The 23,055-nt window shown below is 43.8% G+C and overlaps 1 protein-coding gene across 1 annotated transcript in view; it reads left to right on the forward strand.

The window, feature by feature from the left end:
• Positions 1 to 23,055, forward strand: part of DNAH17 (dynein axonemal heavy chain 17) — an 8,024,690-nt gene that overhangs the window by 7,157,858 nt on the left and 843,777 nt on the right. The window contains exon 71 of the mRNA XM_069655242.1: positions 6,917 to 7,065. Within this exon, the coding sequence (XP_069511343.1) occupies positions 6,917 to 7,065 (149 nt within the window). The remainder of the gene's footprint in view (positions 1 to 6,916; positions 7,066 to 23,055) is intronic.

Consider the following 23,055-nt stretch of genomic DNA (forward strand, 5'->3'; position numbering starts at 1 on the left):
CGCTTATACTCCATGCAAGAGGCATCCCCAAACTGTTATTCCCTCAAGAACTGCTACCTCTTAAATCCCAGTGTGTAGTGCACCTATACCTTTGCAGAGTACAAAGCCTGTTTTAAGGACACACGGTCCAGCAAGTCATAATGGACAGAGATGAAAATGGGTGTACTAAAAACAAAAGAGAAAGCACATTGTCAAATAAGACCACTACTGAAATTGGAAGGTAAGGTGCGTTGTTTTCCAACGATATATGGGTGAAAAGACTAAGGAGTTGTACAGCAGGGGGACTGCTGGGGTACTCGGGGGGATGTAGTGGCACATGCCTATCAGAAATGTTGAAAAACCTGGAGCACTTATGTGTCAAAACATACCTGGATCGAACTGAATGAAAAGCCTGCTAAGATGCAGATACTGACACACCTCACATTTTACTTCAGAGGAAATAGCACTGTATTCGTAGGCACAAACGAAAGGTTCAATAAGACTTTGTTTATTCCTGACCTGACTAATGACACATCCACATTGATGGGCTTATACTGAGTGAACGGACAATATACTTATCTCCACCTTCCCTCATCCTGGAGAAGTGTATGCTCGCTCACCACCTTACATTCCCATAGCACAGAACAACGCAGCACCAGCGTACTTGTCAGAGCGCTTTACACAACACACAGCCCACAGACCACTAAGAGCTGCGCAAGCACATACACTAATTATTCCCTGCTTTAAACTACAGACTGCCAGAGGCTCAAGCTTCCCGGTACTGGCCGCTAAGCTCTGGAATTCACTACCCAATGACCTCAGGAACGTCCCCTCCCTCCAATCCTTCAAACACAGAACAAAACAATGGCTCTATGAGCAAGACGAAGAGCTGACCACCATGTGGTAATCATCCATTGCATGCTCTACAACCCCATCCATTGTTGTATTTATTGTGACTACTCTCTATGTATGCTTATTTACTATGCAATTTGTAATCTATCTTTCTGTAAAACTTTGTAACCCTTCTAAACATGCGCCCTGATGCCTTTGGGCAGGTTGCGCAATATAAATAAAATAAATACAAATACAAAATAGTGCCCGACTCACATTTGACTGTTATAAACGTGTCATCCTCATTTGCAACTGTACCCCCTCCCCATGACCATGCTCGCCGCTCACTGAGAGCCCGGTGACAAAAGAGGTTGAATTATTGGTCCCAAGACTTCTCTGACAAGCTCAAAGCGATCGCATAGCAATTCCCTCTGTTCACAAAGACGCAAACATTATTTACCTCCCTCATTGTACCTGGCATCCAGACTGCAGCCAATGCACAGTGGTTGCAGATAACCAGGTAAGGGATACTCCATATCGCATACCAGACAGAGCAGGGTCTCAACTCAATAAAAACAGAATTTGGAGCTATTTGTTGCATGGCCCTCCAGAACCGGTATTTGCTGGATTTACTTATGGCAATAGAAGTGGGTGTGTGTAAGAAGATAGGATTGTAATGCTGCACATGCAGCCCCAAATGATGCAGACAATGGATCTCTAACCTATGCCAGAGCGCCACTCCACAATTTGAGAATATGCATTGATGGGGGAACGTTTATGACACTTGTACAAAGTGTGGGTGCTCAAAGACGGTGATTATAGAAGAAGGGAACCTGGGTTAGTTAATGGAGCATTAACTCAAGCAGTGGGGGTGAGAATGCAAGTGCAACGTCCTAGTCGGGTGAAAAGATTTAAACTGCAAAAAACATATTAGCATGTGGACTAGTTTTAGCAATACCCGTTGGGCATGGCAGAAAGCACATGTATCTATTTACGCTTAGCTTTGACACATATTCGAAGCACCATATAGCCATACAGAAAGTGCAACAATGTTTTAACGTTGCGGTTGCAGAGGTTAAAGATAGGAGAATGTATTTTGCATTTAGAGGTAGTGTATGATGTTATGTTTTAAGGGATGTGAGAGTAGGTAGTTGACATAGTTAGGCTTTGGAAATGGAGTCAGAGAAATGTCGAGGTAAAGGCGAGGTCCGGGGGCTACAGCACCAAGAGTTCTGCCATGTTGGATTTTAGGGCATGTTACAAGATGCTTTTTTGAAAGTATGAGAAACAGAAACAGTCTTATTGTGAAGCTGTGGCTCGGTCCTTCCCTGAGAGACAAGTTATGCTGTCAAGGCCACAGGCAGCCATGCTGTGTCGATTATAGATAATTGAGTCGAGCTGTAGAGCTGGGAGGAGCTGGGAAAGGAATGGAATGCTTGGTCCAGGGAGTAAGGGTAGGTATGCGTCTTTTGAAGGTTAAAATTCATGTGACCACATTTTTGGAAAAACTATGAAGCTGCACAACTGAGGGTAGTGAGGGAATGCTTCTCAGGACATAGATCAAAGCTGTGGGTGAGGATGGACAGGGTGGTGAAAGGGAAATCTTTAGAGGGCGTCCTGTGAATGCAGAGATTTTATCGACCTAACACTCCCATAAGTCACATAATTAATGTAGAGTGCGGCATCTGGGATGGGCTATTACAGCGGGAGGCACTGTCTCAATCCCTTCCCCCTTTACTCCTATGTTTGAGAATCTGCACTTCTCCCCTTGGATGGAAATGGGAGCCTTTATAAAGTAGCAACGAGTCGGATGTGTAAATGTTGGGGACATGATGCAGGGAACGGAAATACTTACTTTCGATGCATGCAAACAACATAAAGGATTCACTTGGAAGGACAGAAGGAAGTAATACCAGCTGAGGCACTCGTTGCCATATTGTACCATGAAACAAATTGCATTTAGGGAGTTGACCGCTTTTGATAAATTTATGATCACACATACAGTATCTAAGAGTTTGGTCTCTATGCTATATAAACTCTTACTTGATTCCATGGCAAAGCAACACTTGGCATATATGAAGAAGTGGGAGAGCACTTTGGCATCTGATATTCCAGTGCAGCATCGAGAACCTACGTGGGGAAACATACCTAAACTGACACATTCAATACAGCTTTAGGCTGGAGATAAATCAGCCCCCCCACAACAATCCTGTAGTATGTTGGTGTAGAATGGTGGCAGTAAACGGAATTACTGGCATGTTAAATCCGCACTGGCATACTTGTAATCAGGCCCAACGTACCTTTGGTTTTCACCAGAATGGTGGAGAGAATGTCAAGGACAGGGATACTGGGCCCGGTGGTAGTACCGTTTTGGTTGGACATCAGCTACCATGTAAGGGTACCATTTGAAAAAAACAGTGGTCCACAGGAATGGTTGTGTGGACTATTTGACCCCGAAAATAACTTAAAAAAAATAAAAAAAGATCAAATTAAAGCATTTATGATATTGTTGATAGCAGCATGACAGGTGCTTGCGCAAATATGGAAGCAGAAACAACCTCTAACGGAGTTTGACAGGCTCCAGAAGGTGTGGAAAATATTGGCAATGGAATGGGTCCCTTATATAATCTATGGTATAGTGATCAGTTTACACAAGATTGGAGGATTGTACTAACTTATCTCCAAAGTGATTTTAAGGAACAATGGTGCCCACACAATTTGGGACTATTAGACATCACTTAAAGGGGGAGCCTAGGGAGCCTACGGAATTGGACACTGGGAAACAAATGAAATCTGCTGTTGTCACTCAGGGGAAGGCCGATATATCATTTTAATTGTTTTACAAAATGCCAATAAAAAATAATTAAGAAGTTCATCTGAGCAGGCCAAGGGGGTCTTGATGCCTAGAGGCCTGGTAAAGATTTAGAGCACTACTGCCCTCACCTGAAGAGCGGCTATCCTATTTGAAATGCAGGTGGCACATTCTGAGGATAAATAAATAAGTGAAATTCAGGCCTGAGGAGTGGTACCCCAATCACATCATTCATGGGCACCTGGATTCCCAGAGAGATAAGGGTGGAGTGTGCTAAGGCTGTACTGTAATTTTGGGCGGGAAGTGCAGAGGTTATCCCAATAAATGTATCTAGGAGGGGGGGTGCTATTTGTGCATGCCACCGTGTCTGGTATGATGAGGAGGACCGTTATATTATCAAAGCATGGTTGGCATCGCAATTCACACTGACCAGGATCCGATAGAGGGGTGCACATCACGTGATGGTTAGGAATATTTCACTTGTCAGGCAAATCTATCATGGCAACAAATGATCTGGTGGTTAACCAACTCCTAGGTTTCATAGTGACGATGTAGTAGCTCACGTGTTTTGGGGAATGTGTTCAAATTTGGCCTCATTACACCAGTAAATCCAATGGGATATCACCAAATGGCATTACCGTTAATGGCACTCGGTCCATCGGTATTAGCGCCGGATTACAAGTGCTGGCAACGGTTGCAAATCCCCATCCAATGGAGTCCCAATGGAATACATGGAGGGATTTGCTTGTATTACAGGCACTGGTACTACTGTTGAATAGACGGGGTACTTCTCTCAATCATAACCCTGTCAGCCAGATCGATGGGAAATAATTTCTTAGCATTGCGCAACAATTTTATGCAAATGCAAAGGTTAAAATATCATTGATGTCCCATTGGGCAAAAAATACTTCCTGGTGAGGATGATTTGCTATTTCACATTTCCTGTATCACATGACTCCTTATGCAAATTAGCAAATCTAGGCAGTTTCCCAAATTTCACTGACCATGGGTGTATGTTGCAATACTGAACAAGTTTCTGAGAATTACACATTTGTTCCAGATTTCTTTAGCACACAATGTTCAGGACATAGATAGACTGGTTTCTAGTAGCTACTTTTCCCTATCTTATCTTTCCTGACTATAAGCGTGTTTTGTTTCATGAACCACACCACAGAAAATGACATATTCTGTTATTTGTTTTCTGTCATTTCACTGTACCCTGGCTTCTGCCCCGACAAATTTGCACATAGCACTATATCCCGGGCTTTCAGCACTTGTTGATTTCCCTGAGAGCTAAGGATTACAAACATTTTGTAATGCAGTGGCTATCTTTTGCTAACCTATATTTCAGAAATCTGCATCCTGTTTTTAATGTAAACATACTTTTTTATCCTATGCTACCCTAAACAGACAGTAATCCTGATTTTTACAGTGCTGGACAGGAGAGTCAAGTATTGGCCTTAACTACCATATTTATGTGTCTACCTTAAGAGGATTTGGGCGGTATAGACCTCCTCTACACTGCACCGGTAATAGCGGTGCCGGTAGTACCAGCTATTTTTGCTGGTACAGTGCCTGAATTGAGCTCTTAGCTGTAGGTAAATCAGGTGCCACTCCGTCAAACTTGTTCTTTGCCAGTGCAGTAACGTGCCAGTAAACGGAATTACCAGCACATTATTACTGTACCGTCAAAGTCATAATGACCCCCAATTTGTGACTATAGAGGATAATTAAAATTGTATATAGGTGTTCGGCAGAATTGAGGGAAAGACGTACGTATAAGGTGAAAGTGCAAAGCCCAGCAGAAGCAAGAAACCAAGGAAAATTGTGTTTTATTAACTGCATTGTCCCACAATGGGAGATGGCATAATATCTTAGCACTGGTGTATGGTGCCTACATATTATTTTACTAGAGTTAGTGTGGTCCATGTTTTGCATGCAGGTAAATAAGGGGCACACAGAGAGGAGATATGAACGTGGATTTAGCATGTAGAGAGGAGAGGTTGGTTGCTGCACAACAGAGGAGCTCACTTCAAGAAAGGGCAACAGTGATACCTATATAGCTGTGCCCTTTTCCCTCCTTTTACTTCACAGCTGTTTTCAGAGTAACATTGCACTGTAGGGTAAGTTGAATAAGCCCACAATATATATACAACTGGGCATGGGTTCTGCAGTCTTCTGTTCTTACTGCAAAGATTGCACATTTCCCAAACTCACACCAACCTGTGGCAGCAGACACTACACATCCGTTGCTGAATAAGGGATGCATTAGTTTTCAAAAGATCTATTTTCTATTTCCACAAAGTCCTAGGGCTTACTTCACTATAGGAAATCCTGCAATAATACTCTGTTGCTGCAGTAATATCACATGGCTAAATTCAAATACATGAGGTTGGATAATAATTTAGAGTAGCATGTGAATATACATTTCTAATGGACATCATCCTCCCACACATTCCTCATCTTCAGATATATCACCACAGGTGCAGCTGGGAACAGGCACATGTTCCCTTGGTCTTTGGTGTCTCTCAGCATCGAGCAGGTCCATTGATCCAATGGAATAATGTTCTTTCTAATGAATGGCTCCTTCCACAGATTCCTCATTGCCCTCTTCCCCATCCCCACGATAGAGAGCAACGGGAACTGCCAATTTGGAGGGAGAGAAAGCTAGAAATACCAGATTTATCCAGATTTGTTTCCCAATAGTTCCCTAAGCTATTAAGCATGGGGGAAAAGGGGGTAGATAGCAAGTCACAGGACGTGAGTTGCCCTGTTTTTACTGGGTTCACCATCTCTTCTGGAGTCTTGGAATGGGCCACCTGACCTGCTCAGCACCGAAGCACACAACAACGCTTAGTGGGTGGAAAAGATTCCAATTCCTGCTGTGCTGGCAGAAATATACCTGAAGATGAGGAATCTATGGGAAGAGCTATCCATCAGAAAGTATGGCACAACAGGTAAGTCATTTGTTCATAGTAGCATATGAATCTTTATACCAATGATGGAATATGACTGTGTGAACCGAACATAGTTGACTCCTGTAGTATGGATATGCAAACTACTATAAGCGGATGAGTGCATAGAGCACCAATTACGATTTACATGAAATGTTATCTATCACCCTCCTCCCCATAACAAATCACATATTTTTGTAAATAACAGGCATTCCTACACTGCAGACATTGAATCATATCACTGCCAGGCACATTGCTCCTTCCTCAGAGAATATGAGTTGTTCTGGTAAAGCATATTGCTTAGGTTTCATTAAACTCTTGGAATATCTTTTTTATTTAGAAATTTTGTTGAAGAGAAACTGGGAACCAAATACGTGGAAAACCGAAGTGTTGAGTTTGTAAGATCCTATGAGGAGAGCAGCCCATCCACTCCAATATTCTTCATTTTATCACCAGGTGTGGACCCTTTGAAAGATGTGGAAGCGATTGGTAAGGTTCAATATTAATAATGTAAATGTCTGAACCAGCTGTAATCAATAATCTGTTATTCACCCATCTGTGTATATTAAAGATCACTAGGTGGTTGGGAAGTGAGATGCATAGTTGATAACTAGTTTATGCAAATTATTTATTTCATTTTGTTGTGATTTTATAGCATTTTCATAAAAGCCATTTACCAAATTTCGTGATGGTACAAAGTAAAAATATGATGCACTTGATCCAGGGGAAATTAGAAAAACAATAGAACAATGATTAATTAGAAACAACAATGGGAAACATAAATTAACATTCCAGTCAAACTGAAGTGATGGTATACTAAAAATTAACTTTTTTCCAATAAATCATGTCTGCATTTTACTTAATTCTCCAGCATTGGATCTTTCATAAATGCACTTGGTGGTTGAATATTTTGCGTCCTCAGGCTGGGAATCCTCAGTAAAAGGTACAGTAGTTTTCATTTAAAATGAATAAACTACAGTCATTTTGGACACTTCAATGTTGTTTCGGGTTATTGACCTCTGAGCCAAGGTGGAGGCTATCTTCAGATTCTTACCAAACGGTCAAGTGTTGGGAGTCGTCTCCTAGTACTCTACAATTACTAAACGATTTTCAGAAGAATCTTCGGTATGCAAACTTGCTTTAGATATCTTTGGAAAGCGACAGATACGATCTTTCTTATTGTGAGGATCTAGAAGAGCTGTACTCATTCTGTACTCCCCTAACGGGCACATTCATCTTGTCCTCCAGGGTTGAGGCCAGTGCAGTGACTCTTCTTCCCTCACCATAACTGAAGCTAAGAAAAAGGGTATTTTCAAAATGTGTTCGACTTGCCACCTCAGAAATGTCTACATTGAAGACCAACATCAAGAGTGTCTTACCCATACCATTACCTCAACTCTTGCTCCATATGCGGCTCTTTTTCACATAAGACTTTGAAAGACAGACACAGGAGACTGGTGGCCTGGTTATGGGAGGAGATTGTGACATCTGACTCAGCATCTGTGAGAATCAGTGGTTCACAGCGCCCTAGCAGACTCCCCCAACAGAACGTACCACCTCTTCCAAGATGTCGAGATCCCATGAGGATGCTTCCTGGGGGGATAAAGTGAGAAAATGTGATTCCACCTATGCTCTGTCAGTCCGAGATAAGGCTCCCCCGCCCTTTTATCTAAGGACGCCTCTTCACATAAATCAACAACTTCGTCGGTGTAATCTCTAGAAATGGCACCATCTGCCAAACTACCCACTCAACGACGACATTATCGATGACTAAATATTCAAAGCTTACACAGTGAGCTGTTTCGTCAACGCCCTCCCTGTCGACGAGTACTGCAAATCCATCCAGGCTCTCTTTGTTGATGATTCTGATAACAGCCATCGCAACCCATAACACCCTGTCAATGACCATACATCTGACGACGACCACCTCATCACTTGCAACCAAGTCTCTGGCCCTGATCATCCCGTTGACAACCTGGTCGATGATGTCTACATGTCCTTCAACACTAATAGCACTGCTCAGGCCTCCTAGGAGGCACAAAGAGCCACTCTTCACTCTCTGGCCCTGTGTTCCGCTGACTTTGCTTGAACCATGAAATGTGCCGTAAAGGCATTTTAGAATATATGACTGACACTGACTTTGTGGAAGACGAACCTCCAACATTACCACTTGCGCAGCCAACTCGTGCAACACTACCATCACTTGCAACCTCTTCTGGGGGCACATTACCTCTCTATGAACATCCTGTCTGCGCTGCAAACATTGGCATCAGACCTGAGTCCCCCCATTCCTCCTTCACCTGATCTGCTTCCTGTGCCACCTAGACGCCATCTCCCCGATCAGTGCCCCAACCTACAGAGGTTCTTTCGGACTCTGACTCACAGGCAGATCCTCCCCAGGACAATGTTTTCACCCAGTCTTCAGGCCGTGAGTAATTTGAGGATTTGATGCCCACAGAAAGCGAAACAGTGGCACTTTCGGGCTGGGATTCTCCTCCCAATGAGACTGGGACATTTCATACTATCATATCCGAAGCAGCAAAGATGCTTGACCTCCTCCCAACAGTGGAAGGAGGGTTTCCTCTATCAACAAAGGTAACCAGCTGGGAAGACTGTGGTGTCTATTCCTGTTCTGGACGACATCTGGGAGGATGGCTTGCTTACGATGACGATCCCCTTTATGGCACCTTCAGAAAAGGACAGGTTTCACAAGAAATGTAGGCCACCAAAGAATGCTCTCAAAGTTTCTGGGCAGTGATCAATGACAAGTAGCAGGCAAGGACCATCAATGCAGGAAACAAAGATGGGTAAATGTCAGTAGGAGTTAAGTTTTGTGAGGCCCTGCAAGACAAAAGACCTGCAGGTACGCACTTTGCAAAGTTATTAACATCTCTGGAAATGACGTAACGAAAACATATGTCAGCGCTGGTATTTCAGACCCAATCTACAACAGGCGCATGATGGCAAGTCTTCCCAGCTTTACTTGGAGGAAATATGTGGTGTTTGCTGTTTTATATAACTGTTGTTTGGATGCACGTACAGCTCCCATACATGGCCATGCGATTCAGGCTAAGAATAATCTATTAGCACACGAGAAAGTGAAGGTGCACGGCTGCAGATGGGGTGGGGAGTGCACTTGGGAGCAAAAAATGTTTTTAAAGTAGTTATAGAAGCTTAGGTAAGCCCAGGTATAGGGCCTGGGTGATATTGTGTAACAGTAGTAAAATATAATATGTAACGATGATGATGCAGACACAGGGCTGGGATGCGGGAAATACTGAAGGATCGCAATATTGGAAATGAGGTCTGGATTTTTGTATTTCTGTTGGAGGTGTAGTAGCGTGGCATAATGAAGAATGCAAATCATTTTCCCTTTCACAAGCTCCAGGAGTGAAGCTGAGAATAGCAGCATTGTTTATTTGTATCAAGCTATAGGCCTCTGGAACAAGATTGGAATGTGAACGGCAGAGTGAGTGTAGGGCTGCCCATGGGAGCCAGATCAGAGGTCTCGAGATGACAAAATGCTCAGTTTAGATTTATTTATTTTTTATTGTGTAGATGGTTAATAAATGAACCTCTAGCACATACACATTTTATATTACATAAACTAAAATTCACATGTAATGACATTATTCAAACAAATCTTCTCAAGAGAAATATTAAAAAGGAAGCAACTGTCCTTCAGTTAAGTAAAAGAAGCACAATCAAGTTAAATTCACAAAAATACCAGTCAATGGTACACATTTCTCTTCCCTTTTCTCTTTCTATGCTCCCCCTCGTTCCCTTTGTTCCGCTGACCACTTCCTCCTCACTGTTCCTCCCTCCCCTGTGCCTCCCTCCCCTTGTGCCTCCTCCCGGTTCCGTTCCTTCCAACTCCTGGCCCCCCTCCACTGGAACTCCTTACCTTTCGCAATCCGCTCTATCCCCACCTTTTCCTCTTTCCGCACGTCTCTTAAGTCTCTCCTTCTCCATTCCCCGCCATGATCCCCCCTTCTCTTCCTCTCCTTCTTCCACCCTTCCCTCTCCCCTACTCATGCCTCTCCCTCCATTCCCCCTTCCCATCCCCTTCCCTTCCTTTCCTCCTCCTCCCATCTCCCTCCCTCCCTCTTTCTCATAGTTCTACTCCACTTCTCTCCCCTTCCCTTCATCTAATTGCTCTACATACTGTTTTGTTGACTGATTCATCTTAGTAATGCTTCTATTGTTACTGTTATTATTACGTTAATTCTATCCTGTTGTTGTTATATGTGCAGTGCTTTGGTCTAAAGCGCTATATAAGCCTAATAAAATACAAATACAAATAAAATCAAATGTCAAGTACAAATCTCTTTTTCACGTGTAATTTGCACATATTATCAACTCTGGCTCAATCTCTTGTTTCATTTTGTAATAAAAGATGGACATTCGGTGAGTCCAAAGCTTGTTCCAGGGATAGGCATATATCACATACATGTAATAATGCTGTTGTTTGCAATTCCTACAAGAAAGAATTGTACTGTGGCTGGGCAACTGAAAAGGGGGGACCAGGGTGCAGAACATCCTGTGATTTGTGATATGAAGGCATTGATAGGGCTCCTGCGTGTCTGGTATCAAGAGGAGCGTACTATTATTTCAAAGGCCGTTTTGACCTTGGAGTTGTCCACTCAGCTCATGCTAATGACCAGATGCACACCACGTGAATAGACCGATGGGGCTGATAACATTCCAGTTAATTCGCCAATCCAGTAGCTGGGAACCAACGTGATGGAATAAGGGTATCACTTGTTAGAGGGTAGGGGTAGATTAGGATATGGCCAATCGGTCAAGGGACTATAGGGGACTGGTAGTATGTATATAGGTTTAGCCAATGATGGTGGGGAATACTGTATATTGTTGACGTCATGAGTGATTTCTTTCCTTTAAAAATACTAAATGAACGCAAGCTACCATTTGTTTTATTTATATACATGTATCGCATACATAAATACTATTTAGCTTTTAGAAAATGTTCAGATGAGTTATGTACATACAAAATAAACAATTAGGCTATAACCAGTTTGTGAAAGATTCGTTGCAGTAATAGAAAATCAGTACAGTAACAGTTTAGTAGATTCTCAAATACGTTTTAACATGCATATTTAAGTTCTTTGGATGCCCTTGTGTCATAATGATATTCCTATTTGTGTTTCACTTCTTAGAACCTCCTCATGGTTTTCAGGTAATTGATCTTCCTTACAAAAACAAAAGCAGTGTAAAGTGCATATAACAGTCAATACTTTTGAAATAAAGAGTTCATAATAAAGAAAAAATGAAATGTAAAAGAGGAGGGAAAGAGAAAAAAAATATAGAAATAAGATTGCTAGATGTAATGCACTTAAACTTAATATATCTACATTCATTCATTTTCTTCATTTGTATAGCACCTTTCACAATGGGTATGGTCCTAACACACTGTAGATTGAAGGCCCTTGGAAGGATAGAAGTCCAGCGTATGGGAAAATAGGAGGTGTTAAAATGCGTGTGTGCATGTAGCTTAAAATGCGTCTGTGCATGTAGCAATTAAAGGTTACGAGGGACGGCCAAATTGGTTGGGTGGATAGTGGTATGCTGGAAGTGGGTGTTGCAAGAGGATAGATATCATGTGTGAAGCTACAGTGCCCATTTTGTGTCATGAAAGGTAGCTGCAGTCTTATGGCAGAGGTGTTGTGCAAAGTGATTAAGTGTTTTTTCGAGTTTTGTGTGGCAGTAGGTGTGTGTGGAAGTGAGTCTGTGCCTTTGGCTAAAATCCGAAAATGCAGAGTGTGAAAAAAATAAATGTTAGTTATACATTATAGATTGCCCACCCACTGAACTCCATCTAGGTGCAATAACACTGCATACCCTCAACATCCATATACGTTCTGGTTTATAGTGAGTATTTCGAATCGCTTATTTTCGAATGCCATTATGTCGAATTCATTTTGCCGAAACATTTTTTCTAATTTTTTATTTTTTTATTTTATGTCTAAAATGGGGGTGTTCCCCCCAAACCCCTTTTTTTTAACCCTTTTTTAACTTACGAAATTAAAAAAACATATAAAATTAAAAATAATAAATTAAATTTAAAAAGAAATTCGGCAAAATGTTTTCGAGATAATGGTCTTTAGAAAAATAAATTGAAAATATGACCGGATACCATAAGTTGTATACATTGCCCACCCTCAACGTTAATCTAAGAGCGATACACTGTCCCAACCCGGGTCTCTCCAAGTTATGTTATGTTATGTTATGTTATTTGGCAATTATATGGCGCCTTATGTATCTTTGGTATGATCTCAAAGCGCTGGTAGGTTGAACGCCCTCAGGAACTTTAGTTCATGTCAGTGAGAGAGAGGGAGTCATAGGGTGTGGGGTGCACCAGATATGTGTGCAGCCGGTGTGGCAGTTGCATGATAGCTGCTTCTTAGTGGGAGGTCTGGTGGTGGGGCTGTCAGTTGTATGTTTTCAATTCTGCATGGTGGACACCCACACTGATTTCTGGCTGCATTAGGCCTGTGGAGATGCATAAGCTAGCGGTGTGTGCTAGCCGTGTTTAATTAGGATGATGAGGAGCATGTGGCGGGTGTAAGTATGAGAACACAGCTATACCAAATGTGTCATAGTATCGCTGTGTTCTAGTTGAGTGGTGTTGTATAGGAGAGAGTAAGCGTGGTAGTGTGAAATGGTGGTTATCAGTAAAGCATTTCAGATTGAGTACTCCATCTGTGCCATCTATTCTATCCATTTTATTTACTCTGTCTGTTCATCCATTTCGTCTGTTACATCTATTTAATCTAATAGTTCTTCTATCCCTTCCATCCATTCGGCCCAGTATCCACATGGTCTACTTCATCCATTCCGTAGACCCATTTTGTCCTTCCCATTCATTTCCATTCGTTCAAGCTGCTTGTTCGTCTCATCCGTTCAATCTATTCATTCTTTCTATCTGTTCCATCCCTACCATCTACTCCGTGTGTTCCTTCCACTCCATCAGTTTCATCCACTCCATCTAGTCCATCTGTTATATCCACTCGTCCACTTCTTCTGTTCCATCCGCTTCATCTGTTCCATCCGTTCCATCCACTCCATCCATTCCATCCATTTCATCCATTCCATCCACTCCATCCATTCTATCTACTCGATCCATTCCATCCATTCATCCGCTCCATCTGTTCTATTTAGTCCATCCATTCAATCCACTCATGCGTTCTATCCACTCATCCATTCCGTCGGTTCAATCCACTCTGTCGGTTCCATCCACTCTGTCAGTTCCATTTGTTCCATACGCCCCATCCGTTCCATACACTCCATCCGTTCCATCCACTCCATCTAGTCCATCTGTTCCATCCACACCATCTGTTCTATCTGCTCCATCCGCTCTCTCCACACTCCAGCCAAAAAATCCCCACTCGATCCGTTCCATCCCCACCCCATCTGTTCCATCCGTACCCCATCCGTTCCATCCACACCCCATCCGTTCCATCCACACCCCATCCGTTTCATCCCCACCCCATCCGTTTCATCCCCACCCCATCTGTTTCATCGCCACCCCATCCGTTCCATCCCCACCCTATCCATTCCGTCCCTGTTACATCCGTTTCCTTTGTTAGATCCGTTCCATCCACTCCATCCGTTCCATCCCCGCTACATGTTTCATCTGTTCCATCAATTTTAACTACTGTATCCGTCCCATCCACTGCGTCCATTCCATCCGCTTCGGCCGTTCCATCCACTTCATCCGTTGAATCCACTTCATCCATTCTATCTACTTCATCCATTTTGTTCCGTTCTGATTTGCTCCATCTTTTCCAACTTTCATTCATTCCATCTATTCCTTTTGTTCCATCTATATCATCCATTCCATTAATTCCAAACAGTACGTCTGCTCCGTTCCATCTGTTTCGTCTGCTCCATCCGCTCCGTCTGTTCCATCTACTGCATCAGTTCATTCTAACCAGTAGACTCAGTCTAACCAGCTCTCCTGTTCTATCCGTTTCATTCACTCTATTCGTTCCAATCACTCAATTTGTTCAATCTGCACCATCCGTTCAATCCGCTTAATCCGTTCTATCCATTCCATCGGTTCTATCCACTCCATCAGTTCTATCCACTCCATCTGTTCCAACTACCACTTGCTTCAAATCATTCACCCTTTCCATCCATTTCATTCTTTTATCCACTCTATCCATCCACTTGATCTTTTCCACGCATTCAGTCTACTATTCCGTTCCCTCCTCTTCACCCTTTCCATCCTCTTCATCTGTTCCATCAATTTTATCCGTTCCATCTGCTTCATCTGTTTCATCCACTTCATCTGTTTCATCCACTTCATCCGTTTCATCCACTTCATCCGTTTCATCACTTCATTAACTTAATTTGTTCTACTCAGTTTATCCATTTTAGTTTTCCATTTTTTTGATCGGGACTGTATGCTGGATTGTTATTTTGATTCAGCAACCTTGGGTTTTTGTTTAATGTGGGTGTTCATACTGTTTGTGTTAATTGTCGATTTTTAAGGGAAGAGCCACGTTTTGCAGAAATACATGAGGTCTTTGGTGAGTCGGATGTGGGGTGGAAGTGAGTTCCACAGAGTGGGGGCCAAGACTGAGAATGATGATCCACCTAGCCTGACTGAGTTGGTTTTTGGTATCACTAGGAGGCAGGCAGAGCTTGATCTTAGAATGCACGGTGGATGGTAAGGTTTTAGTTTGTCCTGAAGGTATTGAGGTCCGGTTTCATGCATTGCTCAGTGAGAAATGCATAAGGTTTTGAAGGTCATCCTTCGAGCAACCGGGAGCCAGTGGAGAGTTTAGAGAGCCCAGGGAGATGTGATCTCTTGGGTCAAGTGCCAGTAGCAGTTTGGCTGCAGCATTCTGTGCTCTTTGTAGTTTAGTCAGGTGGTATGCTTGGACTCCGAGGTAGAGGGGGTTAGCATAGTCCAGTCTTGACATTACAATTGATTGACCGCAGTGAATCTGTTGGGAAAAGAGAGGTATGGAAAGATGTGCCTAAGAATCTTTAGGTGGTAGTGGCAGGACTTAGAGACCTTGTTGAGTTGGTGCGAGAGGGTTAGGTCAGAGTCGAGAGTGCATCCAAGGTTGTTTTTTACTGAGGTTGAGGTTGTTGGGGAATTGGTCATGGATGATGGCCAGGTGTAGAGGGTGCGGAAGAAGTTTGGTGTTGACACACACCATGATTTCAGTTTTGGTGGTGTTTTAAAGGAGTTGGTTTGTGTTCATCCAGTGATCTATGTCAAGGAGGCAGGCAGCGAGGTCGGCCTGGCAGCTGGGTTTTGAGTTAAGGAGTTTTAGGATTAGTTGGGTGTCATCAACATAGTTGTAGCATAGGATATTGTGCGAGCGTATTATTTGTGGGAGGGTGGCCATACAGAGGTTGAACAGGAGGGCTGATAGGCACGCTCCTTGTGGAACTCTGGTATTGACAGTTCGGGTGGCGGAAGCAAAGGAGGAGAGTAGGGTTATTTGATCCCTATTGTTGAGGAAGGATGATATCCACTTGAGAGCATTTCCACGGATTCCTATGAAGTGGAGGCGGTCGAGGAAGATTGAGTGGTTGATTGTGTCAAAGGCGGCGAATAGGTCAAGAAGAATTAGTGCAGCGCATCCCGCAGAGTCTGCAGATTTAGGTCAGGGTGGTTTCGGTTCTGAGCAGGGTCTAGGAAGTTGTTGGCTTCGACAGAGGCATTTAATTAGGAGTAGGCGGTTTAGTCGATGAGTTTAGCAAGGAACCTGGTGTTTGAGATGGGGTGGTAGTTTTTTGGGTCCAGAGGGTCGAGGGAAGGTTTTTTTAGAAGCGGCTTGACATGAGCAGTTTTGAATGTGTCTGGAAAAATTATCGAGGAGAGGGAGTTGTTTATGATGGTTCTCGCATATTCTCCTGTGCAGGTGGATGCAAATATTTCTTTGAGGGTGGGGCTGGGCAGGGGTCTAACGGGGAGCCAGATGGTTTCCGGGCGGAGAGAAGTTTGAGAAATTGGTCCATTGATATTGGTGTGAAATAGTCAAAGGTCGGGTGGGTAGCATTTTCAGGCGGTGGCTTGGCAGGTAGGGTGGGTGGATTGTGAGGTGGGTGCAAGAGGGCCAGTTTTTTTATTAGGGAATTTGTTCTTTCAAGAGCAGTGGTGTAGAAGTGGAGAGAGAGTGAGTTGCAGAGATATTGAGAAGGGGTCGATTGGGTGGTGGTACATGATGGTTTGGTGAATTCAGAGATGATTTTGTGGAGTTCCTTGTTGGGATTTTCACAGATCAGGATTCAAGAGTTGTAATGGGCTTTTTTTGCTTTCCCGTTTTCGGCTTTGTAGTGGGGATAGTGCCGGGCCAAGGTGGATCTACTCAGAGTGGTTTTATCTTTCCGCCATTTGCGTTTGAGAGAATTATATAGTTTTGCGGTCTTCAGTTCTGGTGTTAACTATCTTGGAAAAGGGCCATGGCGAGTGGATGATTGGCAAGTGGGGTGAAGTGGGATTAGTGAGGTATTGAGCCATGAGTCAAAGGCTTCGGAGGTTAATTGTTCATTGGGTGGGGAGGTAGGGGGAGGAGACTGATTGAGCTCATCGGCTAGGTCGGGAATTATTTTTTGTTTCTTCCAGCATTTGCATAGATTTGGAGGTTCTGGTTTGGTTGTGTGGAAGTGGAGGGGGGCGGGTGAGCGAATGTTGAAAGGGACAAGGAAGTGATCGGACCAGATGATAGGGATGGGAGGATTTAGGTGAATGTGGTCGTGGGAGCTGAAGATGACATCAAAGGCGTGTCCTTTTTAGTGAGTTGGGCCGTTTATGTGGGGCTGGAGGTTAATTGCGTCTAGGCAGTCGTCCAGAGAGTGGGTCATAGGGTTGGTGGGGATGTCAAGCCAAATATTGAAATCTCCTAGAAGAGTGAGGATAGGATGGTTTAATTGGATGGTGGCTATCAAGTCGCAGAGGTTGCTTGAAAATTGTCTGTCATAGCCAGGGGGTCTGTAGATGAGTAGGAAGCTGTGGGAGAATGTTGGGGGGAGGGATAGTTTGAAAAGAAGCGATTCGCAGGAGGGGATGGTTGGCTGGTTGTCGATGATTGAGGCAGAGAAGTCTGACTTGAAGGCGATTGCTACTCCTCCTCCTCTAGAGGGTCGGTTGAGTGGGATGAGGGAGTAATCTGGGGGGAAGGCTTCATTGGCGATAGGGCAAAGTCGTCAGAGAAGCAGGTTTCCGTGATAAAGACTAGGTCTGGTTTGTCTGAGGCGAGGAGGTCAAAGATGCTGTGTCTGTTTCTTGCTACAGATCGGACATTAAAAAGGATGCATCTTACTTCGCTACCGGAGGACGATGTGGAGGTTGCATAGATGGAGGATGGGAGGAGAGGGAGAGTGGGTGGGGGGTGGTGGTGGATGTGGGTGAAGAGGGTGCAGGGGAGACTGGGAACTGGGGCGAGAGAGGGGGGAGGTCAATGGTTGATGGGAAAAGTAGGCGGGCGGTCGAGGTGGTGGGTGTTGGGGGAGGGGTTGAATGGGTGCGTGAGGTTGGTTGGATTTGCGTCAAGTGACTTGAAGGAGGGGTGTAGGGGGTCAGGCGTTCCATTTGTGGTTGGTGAGAATTCAAGGGAAAGGGGTTTCAGGCAGGGTGAGGGAAGGGGGGAGGGTGGTGATGATTGAGATTGGGAGAATTAAGTGGTGGGTCAAGGCAGGCGTGGCGAGGAGTATTGAGAGGTTGAAGGAGACCAGGTACGTTTTCTTTTCAGGGTTTTTGTTGGGATTGGTGTGTGAGAGAGGGTAGGGGGGTCGGAGGGTGAAAGGGATGTGGCAACTGTTATTGCCAGGGCAAGATGTGCAGTTTTTAGGGAGGGGAAGGAGTGGGGTCGGATGAGGATTTTTGGGGAGTTGATGAGAGGAAGGGGGAGGGGGTGGATGTGGGGCTGGGTGTGCCCGGGAGGCTGGGCAGGCCGTTAGTTGGGGGAGGCGGGGGTGCAGGCATGATGATAGTGGGTGGGTGGGTGGAGGGCATGGGAGGAACAGGGGTCTTAGGATGGTTGGCTCGCCATCGGGCTCCTCTGGCTTGGTGTTTGAAAAGGAAATGGGAGAAGGCGAGGTGGAGGGTGGGCTGGAATGGGTTGGGATGGTTCTTCTGGCTTGAGGGTTGGATAGCGAGTTGGCTGAGAATGTGGTGGCGGGTGGGCTGGTTTGGGATGGGTTGGTTGTTCTGTCTTGGAAGTTGGATAGGGAGTGGGCTAAGGATGAGGTGGAGGGCTGGGTGGTTTGGGGAGGAGGGAGGGAGGTAGGGCTAGAGGGAGGGGAGGTGGACACGAGCGGGTCTCTTTCGGGGGACCTTGGCCGGTCTGGTGGACTTATGGCGTGGCTAGGTTTGAACTATGTTACAGTGGCTGAGGGTGATTTGTTCACACCTTTCAAGTTCAACTATATCACAAGGTGTTAATTATTCACACTTTCTAAGTTTACCTATACCACAGTTATGGACAGTTTCTAAATTCAACTGAGCCACAGGAAGATAGAATTCACACTTTTTAAGTTTACCTATACCACAGTTAGGCACACTTTCAAATTTGGCTGTAGCATGGTTGATATTTTTTGCACTGTCTAAGTTCATTTGTACCACTGGAAGATATTATTCACGCTTTAAAGGTTATCTATACCACAGGATGAAAATTATTCACACAATCCAAGTTCAACTATACCTTAGCGTGAGATTATTCACACATTCAAAGTTCGACTATATTATCGGTGGGATTATTCACAGATATCAGTTTAAAATATACCACAGGTTGATGTTATTCATGATAACTAGACCACAGCCACGCTATTAGGTACACTTTCTAAGTTCAACTTTGGCTCAATGAGGTTTATTAGGCACACTTTCTAAATTGAACCAGACCACAGTTACACTATTAGGCACACTCTTTAAATTGAGCAAGAACACAGTTACGCTATTAGGCACACTCTCCAAATTGAACTAGAACACAGTTATGCTATTAGGCACACTCTCCAAATTGAACTAGAACACAGTTACGCTAGGGAAAGCCAAACCCTTAAGAGTTAGGCACACTTTCTAGCTTGAACTAGACAACAGTTAAGCTATTGGGCACACTTTCTAAATTGAACTAGACCACAGTTACGCTATCAGGCACACTTTCTAAATTGAACTAGACCACAATTATGCAATTAGGCATACCTTTGCATAACTAGATAATTGTCGCCATTTCCAGCGTGTAGATAGTGCAGTCAACCCTAACTCATGTCGTAACACTGAGTTCGGTGTGGATATTGGCAGATGCATGGCAGCTTTTATCAGAGTTCCTTGTGTGGAATCTAAGATTGCAGTAATGTCACTGAGACACATGTCAATGGAGTACAAAATAACAGTTTCTACTTTTAGGGTTAAGAATTCAATCATAGGCATCAAAGAAAATTTGCTTTATTTCGTATAGATCAATTTCAATTGAGATAGTAAAGGGCACAACTTATTTTTAATTGAGTCGGTCCAATATTTTATTGAATTTTATGCTGTTAAATGATAACCCAGGTATAATCGCACTAGGAGAACATTGTAATTTGGTTTGCATGATCTCCCATTGGTAACTTTTACTATTTTGCTTAACTCCAAATTTGAGAATAACTGTTTTTGCAGGATTGGGCATAAGATTATGTGCACATGCAAATTCCTGAAAAAGCATTAGTTAAGTTTGTAGCCCTGCCGGTGTTGGGTCGACAATTATTATATCGTCTGCAAAAGCCATCCACTTTAACCGAAGCGTTCCTATTTTTACAGAGAACAAATTATTAGACTCCCATAGTTTGTCCAGGTCAGCAATATACAAATTAAAAAAGGTGGCCGCTAAATTACAGCCTTGCTTAAGGCCTATTGCCGTATTGATATAATCAGTTGTTCTGCCATCTTCTGAAATTTTTATCTTATATGAAGTGTTAGTATGAAGTTGATGTCATGTCGCCCATAACCACATATATGGATTGTGAATTCTTTCCTTTAGTGGTTGCAATCAGGTGCAACATGACCATTGCGTTTGACGAGGTGCTCAAACCTTTTCTGAAAAAAGATTGTTTTCTTCAATTAATATTTCAAGCTTGTGTAAGAGCAAAATGGCAAACAGGCACACTTTCTAAATTGAACTAGATCACATTTACCCTATTAGGCACACTTTGTAAATTAAACTAGACCACAATTACGCTATTAGGCACACTTTCTAAATTGAACTAGTTCACATTTACCCTATTAGGCACACTTTCTAAATTGAACTAGGTCACAATTATGCTATTAGGCATGCTTTCTATATGAGCTAGACCACAGTTACGCTAGGGATAGCCAAACCCTCAAGAGTTAGGCACACTTTCTAAGTTGAACTAGACCACAATTATGCTATTAGGCACACTTTCTAAATTTAACTAGACCACAGTTATGCTAGGGATAGCCACATCCTCAAGAGTTAGGCACACTTTCTAAGTTGAACTAGGCCACAATTACGCTATTAGGCACACATTCTAACTTGAACCAGACCACAGTTATGCTATTTGTTAGGGAGAATTCTCTGTTTAGGCTGAATTTCCTAACCTAGTGAGTCCCCCAGCAGCTTTGCTGGATTTTTGGGGTTTATTTTTTCTCCTGCCAAGAGTGAGACTCTTTTACCCTCACTCTTGGACATGATTTGAGTGTGTTCCTTTGACTCTAGATGTGTTTAATGGGCTATGGGGTCTTTTGCCCCATAGGGCTTCATGTGTTTTTGTGATATGGATTACACAGCACCCTCAGTGCAGTAGCCCTGGGGTGTCATAGTGACCCCCAAACATAAACTCCATACCCTGGAACTGACTACTGTCTCCCAGAGCATGTAAAGTCACCATTGACTTTACTAGTCTTGAATTCTGAACATAACCCGTACAAACCATCATATTGTGGACGTACTGGCTGGGGCAATTCAATTGCCCCGGGGTCTGTTAGTCGAGGGGGCACGTCTCCGTCCCCCCTGATCGAGTTTTGGCTGGTGGCAGTAGATACTACTTTTTATATTCAACCGCAAATATTTCCCTATGGGATTTTCCCATTGTTCGAGGCTACTATCTTTATTTATTTAATTACGATAGCCTCGAACATACCGCCGGTTTATTTATTTAATATTAATTCTCCGGTTGGTATTTTTTGCCAAAACTCGGTTCTAAAATGGCGTTTGTGTTCTCTTCTGTGACTCCAACCCAAGTCGAGCCCTTTGTTCCACTTTTTGGCGGGTTTCTCCACAGAAGCCCTCCAAAGTGGTGCCACTCTGTCTGGGGTACTTAGGAGGGGTGGAGGGGGATTTAGGCACCCTGGACTGAGTTGCCTAGGCAACTCAAGTTGCCCTCCTTCCTGATTGGCCCAAGTGGTGAGCCGGCCGGCTCAACACTTAGCATGTTTGAGTGACAGCTAGGCTGAGTGAATGGGGGTTTTCTGCATAAAAGCAGGGCTTTGGGGACTGGAACTTCAGAAATCGCCACAGGACCTAAGAATCCGACGAGGGAGAAGCTGAGCCGACCTGCCACAACGACACCACCGGTGGAGCCCTGCTGGACCGTCTCACCACTTTTCCCAACGACAGAGGAGATCTCCCACCGGAGAGTCTTCTTCCTTTGACTGGTGGGGATAACCAGTCTCACCGTCTTTTCGCCTTCCTGACGCATCTTGTGGCCGCCTTGCCTGTGCCAAGCACCCCGGCAACCGGAATAGCACGTTTTACCACGACCGCGAAATAAAGGGTAATACCTTTAACCGAAAAACTCTGCGGCTGGTTTCTTCCCTGGCAGTGCAACGACCTTCAGCTTTCCTCCAAGTCGAGATCTTCTCTTCCCCTGGAAGACGCCGAGACTTGCACCCGCTGCCAGGAACAACTGCCACCGCTGGAGGATTCTTGCCACTTAAGGTACCGTGTTCCGCCTGGCTTCCCTTGCCACCGACTGTACGGGGTAGATTTAGCCCCCGGCTTTCGAAGCTGGGTTAGCCTTGGACACCCTGGCTAAACTTTTCTGAGCCTCTCTAAACTCTTTTCGAACTCTCTGCAAGACTTTCTAAGCTTAGTGTAACTGTGTGATCTTGGGCGCATTTGTGCTCTGCTCTCTCTGAGAGTGGGCCCAGGCTATGGACTTTGGCTCACCAGTGACTTTTGCTCTTCTGCCTTGCTAAAAGTGTTCCTAAATCTTAGAGTGGTGTATCTTCACATATTCTGTCTTTATCCCTCCCTTCTTCATAAACTTATTGGAGTGCCATCTATAGTTAAGCGCTCACCTCTGTATGGAAATAAGTGGTGTTAACTAAGACTTATCTGATAAGGTATAAGGGTTGTATATATTATAATAGTAACTATGTTTAGGGTGTTTTACAATAAGAGTGCTGGAGTGTTTCAAACCGTGTGTTTTAAAATAAATAATTATATACTTTGATAAGAAAGCTCTAGTCAGTGTTTGCTTGTGCTATTGTGTCTGAGTGCCTAT

The sequence above is a fragment of the Ambystoma mexicanum genome, chromosome 3q (assembly GCF_040938575.1).
Source record: "Ambystoma mexicanum isolate Mex_15411 chromosome 3q, UKY_AmexF1_1, whole genome shotgun sequence".
Classification (NCBI taxonomy): domain Eukaryota; kingdom Metazoa; phylum Chordata; class Amphibia; order Caudata; family Ambystomatidae; genus Ambystoma; species Ambystoma mexicanum.